The sequence below is a fragment of the Podarcis filfolensis genome (genome assembly GCF_964270895.1).
Source record: "Podarcis filfolensis genome assembly, chromosome: 2".
In the NCBI taxonomy this organism is placed as follows: Eukaryota; Metazoa; Chordata; class Lepidosauria; order Squamata; family Lacertidae; genus Podarcis; species Podarcis filfolensis.
The window spans coordinates 96824630-96844068 of NC_139605.1; the positions used below are offsets into that span (position 1 = coordinate 96824630).

At 45.6% G+C, this 19439-nt stretch overlaps 1 protein-coding gene across 7 annotated transcripts in view; it reads right to left on the bottom strand.

The window, feature by feature from the left end:
* The window catches only part of LOC310755582 (dynein axonemal intermediate chain 2-like), an 81944-nt gene that overhangs the window by 59570 nt on the left and 2935 nt on the right, over positions 1 to 19439 (bottom strand). For all 7 annotated transcript variants that reach the window (XM_083598735.1, XM_083598731.1, XM_083598733.1 and 4 more), the window contains 9 exons: positions 17961 to 18122; positions 17684 to 17805; positions 16152 to 16294; positions 14500 to 14613; positions 8696 to 8835; positions 6386 to 6508; positions 3549 to 3772; positions 1088 to 1223; positions 313 to 459 (listed from right to left, as the gene is read on the bottom strand). In XM_083598735.1, coding sequence (XP_083454861.1) covers positions 313 to 459; positions 1088 to 1223; positions 3549 to 3772; positions 6386 to 6508; positions 8696 to 8835; positions 14500 to 14613; positions 16152 to 16294; positions 17684 to 17805; positions 17961 to 18122 — 1311 coding nt within the window. The remainder of the gene's footprint in view (positions 1 to 312; positions 460 to 1087; positions 1224 to 3548; positions 3773 to 6385; positions 6509 to 8695; positions 8836 to 14499; positions 14614 to 16151; positions 16295 to 17683; positions 17806 to 17960; positions 18123 to 19439) is intronic.

A 19439-nucleotide genomic window follows, 5' to 3' on the forward strand; every position in this document is an offset into this window, starting at 1 on the left:
CAATGTAGGAATATGCAGCTGTCTCATATTGGAATCGAACCTGCAACCTTGGCGTTATCAGTACCATGTTCTAACCAACTGAGCTATCCAGGCTGAGGAAGCCAAAACACTTGAGGAGGGTGTGTAACAGGGCCATGGCCTTGGCAGAAGTCTGAGGGCTAGAAGGAGAGGTCCACAGGCCACATTCGCAGCACCTGGGCTGGAGGTCCCCTACCCCTGAACTAGAGGAACAAAACACATGCACACATTCCCGCAAGGAGGTCTGTTTGCCTCGCCCCCCAATCTGCCCCCTAGGAAGCAAGAGACACTCACTGCGGAAGCCAGGTTCTTCTCATTCCGCTGCAAGGTACATAGGCCAGAGGAAAATTCCAGCAGTGTCACCGTACCCAGTTTGGAGCCACAGCCAATAAAACGCCCGTTGTCCTGTAAACGCAGGCTGAAGAGAGGGTCATCACAGACCTGTTGAAGAAAGACCCATTCAGGAGCGAAGGGTTTGCTGGCATTTCAATGCCAGTACATTTTCAAGGACTGAGTGCTTAGCTCAGATTAAAAGGATCGACAGCAGAACAGATTTTTCAGAGTTTTATTCAAATGCCATTCTGCTGCCCCATTTTGCCACCTTTTGGGGGATGCTCCCCACATTTTCCTTGCACAGAAGGTTTTCTCCATATAACAAAAGTGGGGCAGGGGAACCATATGTGTGTAAATCGGCATTTAGCCTGCAGAAATTATGCATGTTTGAAAACTGTTTCATGCAGAGGCTTTCAAACAAATGTAATTGCGGCAAAAATGCAGCCATTTTCAAACAGGACAAGGCACACAGATGTACAAACTTTCCCCTTCCAAGAAAGTGGCTACCTGCTGGAGCCCAGACTTAACTATTTGGCTACTCTTGCAGCCCCAGAGTCACCCAGAGCTACTGCAAAGTCCGGCAGACGTGACAAAAACCACTACTTAATTTCAAATGGGCACCAAGCTAGAGATCTTCCAAGTTAACGTTCTGCCTCTAGAGAGTGGAAGTCTCAGAACAGGAAGACTGCAACAGAAGAATCTGAAATGAGGATATGTTTGTTCCCTCTGGAATCACCTTCAAGTTGAGTGTAGGGTCGTTCTGTTTGAAGAGGAAGTCCCAGACATCAAGGGTGCCATCCATCTTGGTGGTGAAGAAGACAGCTGGCCGAGTGGTGCTCCAGCAGCCATCTGTGAGGTATGCCATGTGGTATCTGCCAAAGAACGCAGCATTTCTTGTGTTTCAAAGGATCCATTTAAAAGGCTTCCCACTCCTGCTGCTTATGAAAAGTGAAGCTTTGCATGAAACGGTGTATTTCAAAGGAGGGGAAAGTGTATCTACTGTACCACAGAGGAAACAGGAACCTATTACAGTGGTACCTCGGGTTAAGTACTTAATTCGTTCCGGAGGTCCGTTCTTAACCTGAAACTATTCTTAACCTGAAGCACCACTTTAGCTAATGGGGCCTCCTGCTGCTACCGCAGCGCAATTTCTGTTCTCATCCTGAAGCAAAGTTCTTAACCCGAGGTACTATTTCTGGGTTAGCGGAGTCTGTAACCTGAAACGTCTGTAACCTGAAGCGTATTTAACCCGAGGTACCATTGTACTACCCTCCAATATTTCTCTGATGAAAATAGGGACATCCAATAAATAATAATAAATAAATAATAATAATACCCTGTCCATCTGACTGGGCCCCAGCCACTCTGGGCGGCTTCCAACGTATATAAAACATGGCAAAACTTAAAACACTTTAAAACTTCCCTATACAGGGCTGCCTTCAGTTGTCTTCTAAAGGTTGTATAGTTACTGTACTTATCTCCTTGGCTCAGGGGGTCGCATAACTCCATACCCGCCAACATTTATCCAATGAAAATAGGGCCATCCTAAGGAAAAGCGGGACATTCCAGGATCAAATCAGAAACCGGGACAGCTACTATAAATCCAAGACTGTCCCTGGAAAATAGGGACACTTGGAGGGTCTGCTATTAATTCCCTGTGTTTGTGATGTAAATATCTTGGGCACTGGAATGTACACGGTTAGTCAGCGGTGTAGCGTGGGTTGTCAGCACCCGGGGCAAGGCAAGTAATTTGCGCCCCCTAACCCCTAACCTGCCGCCGCTGCCAGCTTCTTCTTGCTGCTGCCTGGTCTGGTTTGGTGTGGTTCTCTCCCGCGCTCAGCGCTGCGCTGGGCGGCCGCTGCACTGTCCCTCCCCCAGATAGTCCCTCGCTCTCTCTCCGCACCGCACGCCTGGCACCCACCCCCTCCACAGTGGGCGGCGACCCGGCGGCCCGGATCGGATTCGCACAGCCAGCACTGCAGTGAGAGAGAGTGAGTGAGCCAGGTAGGGGCAGAGAGCTGCGAGTGTGAGCGCCCCCCCAGATGTTGCGCCCGGTGCGGCCGGCCCCCCCTGCACCCCCCACGCTACGCCACTGTGGTTAGTCAATACCACTTTCACAGTCCACTTGAGGGCTGGAATTTGTATAAACCTCAAGGTTCCATATTTCCACAAGATTCCTTAACACCCTTCCTACAACCCTTCCGAGTTCAAGAAATCCAACATGCTGCATTGACCCTTCACAATTGCCTTGGCTATGCTCTGAGACACTTGGGAGAGGCAGCTGGTTTAAGAGCAGAAGGGATCTCCTAGTTTACTGCTTTTCTCCGTTGGCGAGAATCGCGCTGTAAGTTGCACACAGAGGAGCACTGACGTGACATTCTGTTTCAGTGTGCTTTCAACCAATTAATTGCTTAAAGCATGCTGCCTCCCCAAACCACAAAACAAGCATAAGGTGTAACAGCTATCCAAGGTGGAAAGGATGAAGACAAACACAAAGGGTTGTTTAGATTGCTATGTTGACATGGACTTCATAGAATCATAGAACTGTAGAGATGGAAGGAACCCTGAGGATCATCTAGAGAGGGCCTTTTTGGTAGTGGCACCCACCCTGTGGAGCACTCTCCCGTCAGAAGTCAAGGAGATGAGCAACTATACAACCTTTAAAAGACATCTTCAGGCAGCCCTGTTTAGGGAAGCTTTTTAATGTGTAATGTTTTATTATGTGGCTGGGGCAACCCAATCAGATGGGCAAGGTACAAATAATAAAATGATGACAATCCAGTCCAGTGCTTCCCAAACTAGGGGTCTCCAGCTTTTTTTGGGACTACAGTTCCCATCATCCTTGACCACTGGTCCTGCTAGCTAAGGATGATGGGAGTTGTAGTCCAAAACAGCTGGAGCCCCAAGTCTGCGAGACACTGATCTAGTCCAACCCCCTGCAATGAAAAGGAATATGCAGCTGTCCTATACGGGGATCGAACCTGCAACCTTGGCATTATCAGCACCACGCTCCAACCAACTGAGCTAAGACTTTGTTGGTAGGCATGCCAGAAATTGACCTTGGAGCACCCTCAAGGTGAAAAAGTTGTGGCCACATTGTAACCCCTGACAGCACCAAGGCACCCACTGTTATGGCCAGCTGACATGTATGCAATTTTAAAAACAACAAGATATGGGCAACACAATGTGTTACCTACTTAGTCCACATGATGGACGATTCTCTGCTCTCTTCTGACCAAATGCGTGCAGTCCAATCCCCAACGGTCAAAAAGTTCTTGGGGTAGAAAGGATTCCTCGACAGGGCATAGATTGGGCCGTGGTGCCCACTGAACGTGCAGACAATCTTCTCAGCAGCAGTCTTGGCTTTGCGGTTACAGGAAATCACAATCCCTTGCTCTGTTCCCACCATGAACTTGGTTGGCTATGGAAACACAATGGAACGCTATTGTTACGCTTCAGCGTGGTGGGTTCTCTTTTCCTGGACCAAAGAGCAGAGCTCACGAAAGGACTCACGTGGAGTAGAAAGGCAAGTGATGGTGGATTGGTTATTTTTTTATAAATATTGCTGCAAAGTTTGAGGAGACAAGAGCAACGAAGCCCAAAGATGGAACTCAGCACTTACAATATTCACTGGAAGGAGAGACAGAGAGAGGTTGGCCGCCAAAGGATGGACAAGTGGAATCTGTAGATACCGTATTTTTCGCTCTATAACACGCACCCGACCATAAAATGCACATAGTTTTTAGAGGAGGAAAACAAGAAAAAAATATTCTAAATGAAACAGTGGATGTATGATTTTTGTGGTTCAGACATGTGATCTGACGGTGAGTTTGGGGTAGCCGTTGGGCTGAGCAACGGAAGAACCTGCTGTCAAAAGCCCAAACAGACGCTGACCTCAGCTTAGCTGGCTGCTGAGAGCTCTCAAAAACCCAGGTTTTATGGAACTTAGACCATGGGACCTCTTCCACCCAATTACCTTGTGACCCTGGCCTTGAAGCCTTAATGGGAGACAGCTATATGTAAGCACATTCTTTCTGAGGTTCTAACCCATTCCTAGGGACGCGGGTGGCGCTGTGGGTTAAACCACAGAGCCTAGGGCTTGCCGATCAGAAGGTCGGCGGTTTGAATCCCCGCGACGGGGTGAGCTCCCATTGTTTGGTCCCTGCTCCTGCCAACCTAGCAGTTCAAAAGCACGTCAAAGTGCAAGTAGATAAATAGGCGGGAAGGTAAACGGCGTTTCCGTGCGCTGCTCTGGTTCGCCAGAAGCGGCTTAGTCATGCTGGCCACATGACCCGGAAGCTGTACGCCGGCTCCCTCAGCCAATAAATTGAGGTGAGCGCCGCAACCCTAGAGTTGGCCACGACTGGACCTAATGGTCAGGGGTCCCTTTACCTTTAACCCATTCCTATAAACCAGTCTTAAAGGGGTGATATCACCACACCTGGCCTAAGGATGTCCCATGTCTTGGCCTCGTAACTTGACAACAACAACAACAACAAATTATTATCTATACGTCTGACCGGGTTGCCCCAGCCACTCTGCGCTGCTTCTGACAAATTAAAAGATAAGACCACACACCACAGAAAACCACAGAAAAAGGCAGTCCCTCCACCTTCAGAGTGTAGAGTACGATTCACTAGCTGGCGGGGGAGAAAAATACCTTCGCAATGACAACATTAAATATTATGTTCTTTAGACTTTGTGGACTTGTGTGTGTCTCTCTCCCCGCCCCCCGCACAACTTTCAAAGTTAGGCTCGTAGACTTGTTGGGATGTGTGATGCACAATTTAGCTTCCCCGCTGGTTCTCAGAAAAGCTGCAGCCTCAGTGATTAGGGGCTTGCTTGGCCACCTAACAAAGAGATAAAGATGCTTATTGAGATTCAGCTCCTGCTGGCTGCAGAGATTAGATCCCTTCGCAAGCGGCAGCCGATTCCCACACCCCCAATCTCAGAAGCGGCCATTTCAGAGCGAGAAGATTTAACAACAATGTTAGTCAATGTGTTCCTCACCCCCCACCCCCAACATGGAGGTGAGCCATATTTTAAAAGTTGCACAGTTCCTCAGTAAATGCTGGTTGTTCTTACCCACTTGCTAGCTTATCCAGAAATAACAATGGATACCTCAGACTTTATACCAAGACTGAAAAGAAGGAAGTCAGGTGTTTTAGGAACATAGATGCCATACACCAAGTCAGACCACTGGCCGGTCCATCTAGCTCGCCTTCCATCGCTGCTCCCCTTACTCAGCTCTCTTGCAGTTTACATGTTATATCCTCAAAAGTCCAGTTTGTTCCCTTGTACCTCTCCAATAAGGGATGTGGGTGGCGCTGTGGTCTAAACCACTGAGCCTCTTGGGCTTGTCGATCAGAAGGTCGGCAGTTCGAATCCCCATGACGGGATGAGCCCGTTGCTCAGTCCCAGCTCCTGCCAACCTAGCAATTTAAAAGCACGCCAAAAAGTGCAAGTAGATAAATAGGTATCACTCTGGTGGGAAGGTAAACGGTGTTTCCGTGCACTGCTCTGGTTTCGGTGTTCCGTTGCACCCGAAGCGGCTTAGTCATGCTGGCTACATGACCCGGAAAAACTGCGGACAAACGCCGGCTCCCTCGGCCTGTAAAGCAAGATGAGCGCCGCAGCCCCAGAGTCGTCTGCAACTGGACTTTACCTTTTTACCTCTCCAATGCCTAGTCAAATTTCTGCAAAAGAAAGTGCCGGTGTGCAGACTGTGTACTATAAAATATATATATAAATGATGCCCTCTCCTGTGCTCCTGGTGCACTCAGAATGTCCTGGTTTTAAAATGTGTTTCTCTAGGCACATCTCTATTGCCATTTCACTCTTAAGCTTTTTCCTGGATACTTTTTTTAAAAAAAATTATCATGTGTTTTCTCTCCTTTAGTCCCCTCCCCACATAGTATCACTTAGGAACTGAAGACAGGGTTTTAGTGGCACCCAAAAACTAAAAGGTGGGGAAAGAAGACGAAAGCCTTCTCTAGAACTCAGATACACAGGAGAGAATTCAGAGCAGACTCACCATGGTTGGCTCAAATTCCAGGGCAATGGCTCCTAAAGCATTTTCCAAGATCCCTTTCCTACTGATGTCCATCACTAGTGTTTCAGTTGGTTCAGCTAGTTTACGAATGTCCCACCACAGGACCTGGAAAAAAGAAATGCCATTACTGATGCTTTTTGAGGGGGGGCCACATTATGGGTGGGTTCAGATGGCTAATTTACAACTCGCTGAAATGGTGGCAATTTCATTGGATGAAAGGTTTCTGCCACACTATTAGTAAACTTGATGGTCTGCTTGCTGATCCTTATACAACCCAAACAGCACCATCCACACACAAGAGGGGTGGTATCAGCATGCTTGGGAGAACCCCAAAGTTTGGGGGGGCTAAGGAAGTGACCCTCCCCCAAAATATATACACACAACACAGTGAAGACTGCAAATGATCACTGCCCATGGAATGAGTTGGGAAAAACAACGGAAAACCATGGGGAATGGAATGGGGTATCTGAGAAAACATGGCTGGCACCTTGTTAAGGAACTCTCCATGCTGCAACACTGTTTTGCACATCTTACCAGCTGATTTTAAGAGATGAGAAACCATCTAACGACAGCTTCAGGTGAGCAGGCTATTGCTAATTTTAACTATCATGTGGCCAACATAGTCACCTGAATCGGCTCCCATCATGAACTGCAAGATCTAACATCAAAATGTCTAATCTCTGATCAACAGCATAGTACTGAAGAACCTTCTATGCTCATTCCATCTACAGGCTCTGTTTCCCCACTAGGGATTGTTTCCAAGCGAAGCAGAATGTGACCAAGTATGTATGCTCTTTCCTAGCGCTCTAGGCACCAGCCTTTCACCCCCAATATCCACACCCTTGGCCTTCAGTGTTGCTGCTTGTCAACTTGTTCACCGAATCTTCGGTCTGGAGGGCTGGAAGTGGCACACTAATCCCTTAATTGAATCCTTTGTGCAGAGCCCAGGACTTGCTGTACCCGAAACATTCCTATCAGATTAGTTCAAATCATTCAGATTATTCTGTGCTGTGAAAGCAGAGAACAAGAGCAAAGAAAGGCGCCCAAGGGGCATCACAGACAGAAGTCATCCAGATGGCTCCAGAAAGCAAGCTGCGTTAGATACTTAGGAGGGAAGGAAGAAGAGAAAAAGGAACTCAAAGTTCCTGGACCATCAGGTCTGCAAGGAATTCACCTGCCAACCTAGAAGATTGTCGTCAGGATGAGATGGATTCTATTCCCAGAGCTTCTTCTAGATAAAAGTTTTTATCAGCTGGACAGCACATCCCCCCCCCCCACCACCATATGGCCTCCTCCATTGGTGGTAATCAGCAGTGGTTCATAAAGCCCCCCCCCCAATTTAGAGGACAAGAATCTTTTTTATTATACTAGCTGAAGCTCCCTGTGAAATTCAGTTTAAATTATTCTACAACCCCCCACCCCGCTTCAAAGGTCCAACTCTATGTTCTATCCACAGGAGCCAACTCCCAGGGGCAGAGGGGTCTTTGCAACCCCAATACAATATTTGAGGGGGCCACGCCTTCCCAAGTTAATGGGCATTGCCATTCAAACAGTGTGTGTGTGCCGTGTCATGTGATTATGTGGGGCAGGACTTACCTGCTCCCCCCCCCCAATATTTTACTCAAATTGACTTCTCAGGTTCTATGGCATCTGAGAGTTTTAGACTTTCATTAGTTCACGGGTAGGCAAACTAAGGGGACTGGATCCAGCCCAATCGCCTTCTAAATACGCGAATCAGCGGTGTTTTACATGAGTAGAATGTGTGCTTTTATTTAAAATGCATCTCTGGGTTATTTGTGGGGCATAGGAATTTGTTCATTTCCCCCCCCCCCCAAAAAAAAATATAGTTCTCACAGCACCAACAAGCCCTTCTTACTTTTTTCTGTCTACTTCTGAATTCTGCTATAGCGCTCCCAGCTACAGATCTTTCCATGAGCATCCATTGCTCTATGGCTGAATGATTATTTGACGGGCACTGACCCAGAAGCCATACTGGCTGCTCTTCAGAGATACACACCATCAGCTAGATTCACCATCTAGGATACAAGGACCGCCCGCATTCAGTGCTGTGGCTTAGCTGATAAATGCAGTCGATCGTTTGAACCAGCCAAGGGTACAGAAGCAGCAAGAAGCTCAAGTCATTTTTTTAAAACAACAGAGCCTGGAGCAAAGCTGCAGGAGCATGAAGACGTCTCTAGTTCCTCCGTAGGTCTGGTGCAGCTACTGCACCACCTTTCCTGAGTAAAGGCTATCTGTTCCTATAGTTAGCAAACTGCAGTATCTGTCTTTTACCTGCCCATCGGTGGAGCCAGAGAAGCAATCGGTCCCAGTCTTTGACTGCAGCCAGATAGCATTATACACAGGATCCCGGTGGCTAAGCTCGACTGTGGTCAGTTCCACTGGCAGGCCTCCTTTTCGAGTGTCCCAGTAAGCTGAGGGGCAGTGAAAACAGGAATTGTGGGTCGCTTGAAAGATGCTCAGGTCCTCCTTCCACAAACAAGGTTAATAGCATCTTTTGGCTATAGCTTGAAGTTGTTCAACAAGCCTCAAGGTCCTTGGTTATGGTTAGCTCAGTTGGTAGAATATGAGTCTCTTAATCTCAGGATCATGGCTTTGAACCCCACGTTGGGCAAAAGATTCCTGCATTGCAGGGGGTTGGACTAGATGGCCCTTGTGGTCCCTTCCAACTCTACAATTCTATGGTAATCGGGAAACCGCTCCAAAAAGTTAATCCAGCTTCTTTTCACCACCCACACTGTTCCTGTCTACAGCTCGTCCTCAAAATGTTAACATAAACTTATTTTATTCTGAATAAATCTCCCCAATTAATTAGATTTCAGAAATGTATATTGAGCAATTCTTTAAAAATCAAGTATACATCATAGCTTTGCAGCATTTGCATTTAGTTTTCAGGCCCAGAAATGGAAGAGCCAATGTAAATACCATACTCTAGTGATGTGAGGTGAGAATATTCTCTGGAGAATATTCTCCACAAACTGTAAATTCTAATGTAATGTAATGTAAATTCTAATGTAAGAACTAGTTTTACAACCTACATTTAAAAAATCCAGTAAATAATAAGTCAAGCTGTGATATTGCCAGTGTAAGTAATGAATAATGTTTTTTTTTTTTAATCCAGTTACATTACTGGGCGTTGTGTCATTCACCATTGGCAGTTCTGAAATGTGAGCTACAGAAAATATTTTTATTTATTTTTTAGTTTTAAAAATGCTATTCATTTAATCTGATGAACATTTGAACATTTGAATTTGTATGTATTTCTACTATATGTAATAGCCTTTTTTCTATTTTGGTGTGACCTTATTCTTAGCAATTCTGTACCCTTGGCCACACAGTGTGAATTTTTTTTTTACAAAAAGTAGCTTTAATGCTCTATACACTTAAAGTACCTAGGCCTATACAATTATGTGTAACAGCATGTGAGGTGGCCTTCATTTAAACAGTTGACATTTCTTTATTTTTATTTAGTGCCAGTAGCTGGTTTTTGCAGTGCCATTCAATGGTACAAGGTGTCATTTACCAGAGATTGACATACTGAAATATATTATCATATAATGATAATATATTTAATGTTAATGGCTTCTTTGCATATAGTTTTGTTTATCAAGCTGTGTTTTATATCATTTTCAACGCATTAAAATGAATATTCTCCTATTTTAAATGAAAATTCTCTAATATTCTCATTAATCGAGAATATTCTCAAGAATATTCTCCAAAAGATTATTCTCGAGAATTTACATCACTATACTGGACTAACACAGAAAATTAATGATTGCCACAAAGTGCCCTATGTCTTCATCCAAATGTACCCCAAAATGATACAGGAGGTGATTGTTATTTGGACTGGAAACCCCCCCCCCAATAAATCGTATGTGGTCTGTGGCAGAAGCAAAAATTCACCAGATGTCTCTGGCGTGTGCTTTAACCCTTAGACCTAATTCAAAACTGCTTCATTATCAGAGGCTTCTTTTAAAGCTTCTCCTTTTTAAAGCACACAGATGGGCTGGATTTTTGCAGACGCAGCAGGGAATTGCTTTTGCTGTCTATGGTTCAGTTATAATTAAGCCATTGGAGGTGACAGAGTGTGTTTCACGGGGCCATTACTGCCTGCCTCAGGAGGCCTGTGAAGGACAAAGTGAAATCAACTCCCTCTTCCATCACCTATGAAGTGCTTAATAACGTCCCTGTAATAGAGACCCTGTCAGATCTGATTGCTGATGAAAATGGCAAAAGAAACATAAAAGGGAGTATAATTAACTCAAAGGGCACATGTGAATGAAAAAGGCAATACGATCATAAATGGACCTGGCAAACCTGTGCGTGGTGGAACTCTGAAAACCATGGCAGACAATCGTTCTTGTTAATCAAACAGCGACAATTAGGAATAACGGGGTCGTGAGCTCCTTGGGTAACACTTCACTGCAGCAGCTATGTCGTGTACCAATCTGAACAGGATCCCCAGGGCAGCCTTGTTGATGGAAATGTGACACACATCCACACAGCACCCTGGTGAAGCCAGCCAAAAGACAGGCTGGGGTGTGCAAAGCCGGAAAACACCCTATTTGGTAAGGGTTAGCCTTAGCAGAAAATGGTAAGACTATTTCCTGGGGGGAGGAGGGCTGGGCGATATCTGGTTTACAACATCGCGATATATCACAATGTCTGGAATAAGAACAGAGCTGGTTTTCAACTTTGTGATATATCACCAGCTGAACATTGCGATATATAGTCATACCTCAGGTTCCAACCGCTTCAGGTTGCGTTTTTTCGGGTTGTAGACCGCCAAAACTTGGAAGTACCGGAACAGGTTACTTCTGGGTTTCGGCGGTCGTGCATGCGCAGAAGCGCTAAATTTCACTTTGCACATGCACAGAAGCACCAAATCGCAACACGTATGTGCGCAGATGCGGGTTGCGAATGTGCATCCTGCACGGATCACATTCACAACCCAAGCGTCCACTGTACTCAGTGCCGTATTTACGTATAAGCTAAACAAGCTATAGCTTAGGGCCCCACTCTCTTGGGGGGGCCCAAAGAGGAATAGATTATGAGTTGTTGTAAACTGTGTTATTGCCAAATGCCGAAGTATTTGCATTACTAAGTTTGTTATGAATAAAAAATCATTTTAAGTTAGAGCTTAATAATGACTTCACTATTAATTTACTTCTTCTTAATTGTATTTCACTATTAATATACTTCTTCTTAATTGTATTTCAGTTCAGCAATTACTTGGATAAAATACATATTTTGTTATGTTCAAATGGCTTTAGATACCTATTAGATCCATAAATTACCATATAGCATATATTCAACACAAAAAACAGTGACAGTTTGTTGTTGACAAAGGACAGCTGGACATATAAAGGGCCCCATTACCGTCAGTAGCTTAGGGCCTCATCAAATCTAAATCCGGCCCTGGATATACTGATCTATCATGACATCTGAAATAAGGATGGAGCTATGTAGAGGAACTGGCTGGCTTCACGGTTTTCCCCACATTGTGATTTTTGCATAACACACACATACAATTCACACTATACTGCCCAGTCAAAAATTATGAAACCACTATCATGATATGGACTTGAAACCAGTTTTGGATAATATATCACCTAGCCCTAACAAGCATCATGATTTGCAACATATTGCTCAGTCAACAATTATGAAACCACTATCACAATATGGAGTTGAAACCAGTTTTAGGCGATATATCGATATATTACCCAGCCATAGTGGGGAGCAAGAGCCCCAAATGGTATTTGTGGGAAACATAGGAAAATAAAGAATGCTCTGAGTCTTCTCCCCCAGTTTCCTGCGTCCAACAGTGGTGGTACCTGATGGTACATGGAAGGGCATGGGAGAAAACCGTGTGCAGTCAGAGCTTTGCTTCCTGTTTTCTTTGGAGAGGTTCCTACTACTACTAGAAAGACATGCTGCTGTTCACGTATTAAAAAAGAAAAAGAGGAATGTGACGGGTGACGTCTTTGGCATGAGAACTTCTGCAAAGGAAGTAGGGAGGCGAAATTCCAGCTGCACACAGCCTGTTCTTTCAAGCATGAGAGTTCACAGACTCTTCTCTGAAAACAAGGCGAGTATCCACAATACACCATGTGAAAAACTCATCTTGGTCCATCTGCACAGCAGTTAGGAAGAGACAGAGCATATAGGGCAAACCCAAGGCTCTCTTTTTAAACTACAGTGGTACCTCGGGTTACATACGCTTCAGGTTACATATGCTTCAGGTTACAGACTCCGCTAACCCAGAAATAGTACCTCGGGTTAAGAACTTTGCTTCAGGATGAGAACAGAAATCGTGCTCTGGCAGCGTGGCGGCAGCAGGAGGCCCCATTAGCTAAAGTGGTGCTTCAGGTTAAGAACAGTTTCAGGTTAAGAACAGACCTCCAGAACGAATTAAGTACTTAACCCGAGGTACCACTGTATAGAGCAGCGATGGAAGGCGAGCTGTGGCAGGGCATTCAGGTATGCCTCTCTACGTTCAAAGCCCACATTCAAAGCAGCAGCCTGAGGACAACAATCAGGACCTGACAAAACATCTGGCAATGAGAACCTAAGGCACAGGGAATGGAAGAGAACAGGTAACTGGTAACCCAAAGTAGAACACTGGATCCCCCAGAGCCTTCTCGCTGGTGGCACCCTGCCTATGGAATGCTGTTCCTTAGAAGGCTCACGTGCGATCTTTGCTGCTATACTGTCTTTTTCATTTTTCCAGGCTTCTAAAGGACAAATGAATTTTTCTTCGCTGTTCTGTTTTTCTTATTGTAATGTTGTTTTTGCCACGTTATTTTAATTCAGAGTTGTGTAAGTTTGGAGGGCAGGATAGAAGCTGATTAAATACATGAATAAAAACAGCTGCGTGCATTCTGCTTTCCACAATTCAAATTCTATTCCAAGAAATGCCAAACTCTGAATTACAAATCGAACACAAGCACTCCCACCATAGTTCATAACTGTGTTTTCATTCAAAGCAGTGGGTGCAGAAGTGGATCTGACCGAGCAAGCGGAATTTGAAACCTTGAAACCTCCGCTATAGATTTCCTTTGCTCTTAAAACCAGTTATCAGTTTCCACTTGACCCTGGACACTGAACCTGGCCTCCAAATTTTTTATTTTTATTTTTGGCTTTAGATGCCTGTAGAATTTTTGGAAAAATAAAAAGTTTGTGTACACTTTGAAAGCAGCAAATATTTTCAAAAACTGGAGACGGTGCAACAAAAAGATAAATACAGTGGTGCCTCGCAAGACGAAATTAATTTGTTCCGCAAGTTTTTTCTTCTTGCGAGTTTTTCGTCTTGCGAAGCACGGTTTCCCATAGGAATGCATTGAAAATCAATTAATGCGTTCCTATGGAGACCGCTTGCCAGGCTGGCGGTGCGGAGAAGGGCTTTTCTCCCCACCGCAAGCCTTCAGGACAGGTCCGGGAACAGAGGGGAAGGCGCGCAGCACTTCTCCTCTGTTCCCGGGGCTTGCGGTGGGAGGAGGGTTTTTCCTCCCCACCGCCAACATTCAGAACAGCATTCTGAATGTTGGCGGTGGGAAGGAAAACCCTCCTCCCACCGCAAGTCTTCAGGACAGCCATCCGAAGGCTGGCGCGGGGAGAAGGTCTCTCCACCCCACCGCCAGCCTTCGGAGGAGCCTTCCGAAGGCTGGCGGCGGGAGGAGGTCTCTCCGCCCCACCGCCAGCCTTCGGAGGAGGTCCGAGGACAGTGGGGAAGACGCGCTGCGCTTCCCCGCTGTCCTGGAGATTTCCCTATGGGCTTTCGTCTTGCGAAGGAAGCCCATAGGGAAATTCGTCTTGCGAAGCGCCTCCAAAATGGAAAAACCCTTTCGTCTAGCGGGTTTTTCGTCTTGCGAGGCGTTCGTCTTGCGGGGCACCACTGTATTATTTGAAAGCACATGGCTTGCCAGCCCCCTTCCTCCATTTCCTTTTCCGGCAGTAATCGAGTAAAGGCTTGCCAGTGACAATTACAGATAAAACCAAACAAGAACAGACTTCAAGGTACACAATGAGGGCCCTGAATTCCCCACTACTTTTTACCGTGTGCTAACCATTTCCCTTACCTATCTGCCCGTTGTAGCATCCTCCAATCAGGATATGAGAGTCTTTTGGGTTGTACTCTAAGCACACCAAAGGTGAGGATGGCCGGATAACAAGTTCTGGTTTGTTGGGGGTTTCTTAAAAAAAGAAGGTGGGGGGCAGAATTACCATACAGAAGAAGAAGAAGAAGAGGAGTTTGGATTTGATATCCCGCTTTATCACTACCCTAAGGAGTCTCAAAGCGGCTAACATTCTCCTTTCCCTTCCTCCCCCACAACAAACACTCTGTGAGGTGAGTGGGGCTGAGAGACTTCAGAGAAGTGTGACTGGCCCAAGGTCACCCAGCAGCTGCATGTGGAGGAGCGGGGAAGCGAACCCGGTTCACCAGATTACGAGTCTACCGCTCTTAACCACTACACCACACTGGCACACTGAAGAAAAAACTGTCAGACTTCACAATTCTAAAGTGAACAGTAAAAAAATTATCCATTTTACTCCCTTACTTTCATCCCACTGCGCCCCATGGCTGCAATAAGCAACATTTCTGCTCCTGAATATGAATGAACTGGGTGCAAATTCACCTGAAGGTGCAGGCAGTAGAAAAACTAAAGTGAGCAGCAGAACAAGGAAATGGGAGGCAGAATTAATAGCGGGACTACCCTTTAGAGTTGGGCAAAATCCAGGTCAGAGACCCTTTCTGCTTCCTCTATTCTGCAGAGGGTGGACATGGCAGGAGGCGTCTCCCACAGATCCCAGCCAAGAGATGGATCTGCCAGTGCTCAGGCCCAATCTAGGGGAAATTACGCAGAAACCATAATCGCCCCCTTCCCCCCTTCTGACCCATCTACTGCAATTATTAAGTTTGCAGATGACACCACCAAAATGGGTTTAATACTGGTAGAGACGAATCAGCATATAGAGGGGAGGTCCCAAAAATATCTACATGGTGCCTAGGGAACAACTTGCACCTTAATATCAGCAAGACAAAGGACTTTCGGAGGAAGAGAGGAGAACTAGCCCCGCTGTACATCGGAGAGGGCTGTGTGGAGAGAGTCTCTTCCTTTAAATTCCTAGGAGTTTATCTCAGTGAAGACCTTACTTGGAAAATAAATACAACCCAGGTGGTTAAGAAAGCCCAAGAGAGACTCCATCTCCTCAGAATACTGCGGAAGAACGATGTCAATCAACATTTGATGATCTCCTTCTACCGGTCAGCAATAGAAAGTGTCCTTTCATACTGCATCACGGTGTGGTATGCTGGTTTGACATCATCTGATAGGAAGTGCCTACAGAGGGTGGTGAATACAGCACAAGATATTATGGGCTGTTCCATGAATCCGCTGAATGAAATAGCGGAAGAACGTTGCCTCAGGAGAGTGAGGAAAATTCTCAGGGATGATTCACACCCTGGCCGGCACTTTCTTGATCTCCTGCCCTCAGGCAGAAGATATAGAAGCATGATTAGTCGCACCAACAGGGTAAAGAACAGCTTCTATCCGTGGGCTGTTAGGCTACTGAATGAAAAGATAACAACAGGGCAACTGACTTTCGGATTTGATGGGTGTGCGTCAGTAAACGAGGGGAATTAAGACTAAGAGAGCTGAGTGGGGGGGTGCTCGTGTAATCTCACTGTATACAAGTTGTACAAGTGACGTTAAAGTGTTTCGATTCTCACCAAGATCCCATATGTATGAATCATAGCTCATGTCTTTTGAACTCCGCTGGAATTCTAGGCTGGCATAAGAGACTGCCAGCTTCCGGCTTCTGTCGGGGTGCCAGGAGAGATGTGTGGCTGTTCTTTTGATTGGGTTTGGGTCCCTTTTCGATAATAAAGAAGAAGACAACAGCATTTCATTTGCTCATAAGCAACAGGTTGTGCCATCAAATATCACAAAGAACTAAAAATAAAAAATATATCTCACAGACAAGGGAGTCTTATGTGCGTCTGTTATAACACTGAGCATTTTGAAGAAGGTGCTGCAGAAATTCTTCACTGGGGTGGGAGTCTATTTCCAGCCCCAAACGCCCCCAGTTCAGTTGTTCCAGAAGTCATAACTATTGCCTGAATAATATATGGTTTCTCAGTTTCCTCTTCATTTAGCCTACCAAGATTTCCACCAGATGACCTGCTTCTCCAGCATCCATCCTAATTCACTTGCGCAAAGTTTGCACAGAGCTTAGGCTAAAGTCTGGTCTTTATTGAGCATTTGTCCTGATTTGTTTATAGGGTGGTTATAAGACAATCCTGAAAGACCTACATTGGCTTCCAGTACATTTCCGGGCACAATTCAAAGTGTTGGTGCTGACCTTTCAAGCCCTGCAAGTGCCCTATAAACAAATCAGCGCAAATACTCGATAAATACCAAGCACAATCTAACCTCTGCATAAACTTTGTGCAAGCAAATCAGGAAGAGTGCTCAATAAACAGATCATCAGAAGGAGTCAAAAGAGATAGTTGTTCATCACTCTAGGCTTTTATTTTAACTGTATGGACATGATGTCTGCCACTACATTTAGTCCTATATTTAGTCTCCATTTAGGGGGAGATGGAAGGAAAAAGTGCCCTGTCAAGTTAACTGAAAACAGCAGGGATATGTTCATAGACAATGCTTGGTTTCAGGGACAGTCAGTGAATGTCAGCTGGGAGCATCTTGGAGACAGATAGGGAAATAATAGATAAGAAAGACCATCCAATTCTTCAAATACAGACTGCCCAAATAATTTAGGGTTAATAACGATCAATACGGGTGGCGCTGTGGGTTAAACCACAGAGCCTACGACTTGCCGATCAGAAGGTTGGCGGTTTGAATCCTCGCGACGGGGTGAGCTCCCGTTGCTCGGTTCCTGCTCCTGCCAACCTAGCAGTTCGAAAGCACGTCAAGTGCAAGTAGATAAATAGGTACCGCTCCGGCGGGAAGGTAAATGGTGTTTCCGTGCGCTGCTCTGGTTTGCCAGAAGCGGCTTAGTCATGCTGGCCGCATGACCTGGAAGCTGTACGCCGGCTCCCTCGGCCAATAAAGCGAGATGAGCGCCGCAACCCCAGAATCGGTCACGACTGGACCTAATGGTCAGGGGTCCCTTTACCTTTACCTAACCATCAATACACCTTGTAGGACAGCAGCATCAGCAATATTTCAGTCATTACACAAAACCAAAGATCATCTCAAGCCAGATTCGAAGAGATGTTTCTGGCTGCTCAAGAGCTACCTGAAGACATTGATAGTTTTTGCTGATGGAGCCTCATCCGTAACTCCCGCCAACTCCTCTTCCTCAAAGTACTCCTCGTAGATATTGATGGCATTGTTCTGCTTGATGCAGTGATCCATTTGCTACAAGAGAAGTAATGGAATCAGTCAGTGGATGGCCACAGAACAAACCTGGGGAGGTCATGCAGAAAACAAAGAAAAAGGAATATGGAAAGCAGGTTGCAAAGCTCCGACATAGACTGCTGATGAGCTGAAAGGGTGAGGCCAAAGGGACTTACACTGCCCAGCTGAGTAATGACGTTGATGTAGTTCTCATCCTTCTCAACTTTCTTGCGGAAGCGAATGGTCTGTTCCATTTCCAAGGGGTTGACATCTTTAGGCCAGCCGCCTTCCACGTGGTTGATGCCCCGGGTTTCCATTTCAAACCTTTCTGTGTTGACCTGATGTAAAAGAAAACCACAGCTGCCTTCAGTCTTTCCCCCGCTTTCTTTTTAAACAGCAGCAGCGGCCTCAGATACAAGACCATGATTCTAAAGGGTCATACGTAAGAAATGGAGGAGGCCATAGAGGAGAATGTTTTGGCGACCAATTGGGTTGCATGTAAAGGGATAACATGAAGAACACAACCAATTGCCAAGCATATAATACCACGGATGATGTTAATCCACATTACAGAGTCCATCCAAAACTTCTGATTACCAGCATTGACAGTCTTCCTACCCGTAGGCTGGTTTGCACATGAGAAGCAGTTGTTTATTTTCTTCCCATATACAGAAATTGTGCACAGAAATTCCAGTAAGAACCATGCTGTACAAAGATACCTCCTGCATTAATGACACTTCCTTATACTGGCAGCCTACTGGGCCACTAACTCAGCATTTTCTACTCGAGCTGGCAGCAGTTGTCCAGGGCCCCAAGCAAAGGTAATTCATATTTCTCCTGCTCCCTGAGATCCTTCAACTGGAAATGGCAGGGATGGAGCCTGGGGCCTGTGTTCATATGCCAAATACGTGTTCTGCTACATTATTCTAGCTCCCACGGTCCTAGGCATGAAGCATGAGTGTATATTTTGCCAAACAACAACAACCTATCAACACTCAAAACACACCAGACTCGTTGATTTTGTTTGCCATTTCATGGCTTCTGTGCCTTCTGCAGCTGAATTGGCAGGCAGGCAAAAGTTCACCTGGTGGAGAGCTCTTCCCTACCCTGACTCAGGATATGTACCTTTCTAACAGAAGCAACAGCCCCATGCCTTCACCATCTGTAATGCCTACAGATACTAAGTATGTGATGCAATTTCACTGCATTGCAAGTTCCCTGTCCCTATGTAACTTCACAGGCTGCTGCTTGTAGCAATGGGGAAACTCACAACATGGGGGTGTTGCTACATGCATTTTGTACTGCAGGGACAGGTTGCTGATTTTGGTAAAAGCCATGCCTCCCCTGCAATGTCCAATTTGAGCCCAGGTTATGCATCATTCTTATACCTCCATAGACAGCCTTACGTTTTCATATAGTGGATGTCAAGAAAATCTGCATATCTGCAATCATGTCAAACAAAATCCAGAAGTTGCCATTCATTAAGGAAATTCATGGATTTGTTTCTTTTTTAAGGGCTTGGATTTTCCAGCTTCAGTTTGGAAAACAAAAACAAAAAGCACTTTGTTTTAAAACAGCCACCAAAACAGGTACGTAAAGGTAAAGGACCCCTGGATGGTTAAGTCCAGTCACTATGGGGCTGCAGTGCTCATCTC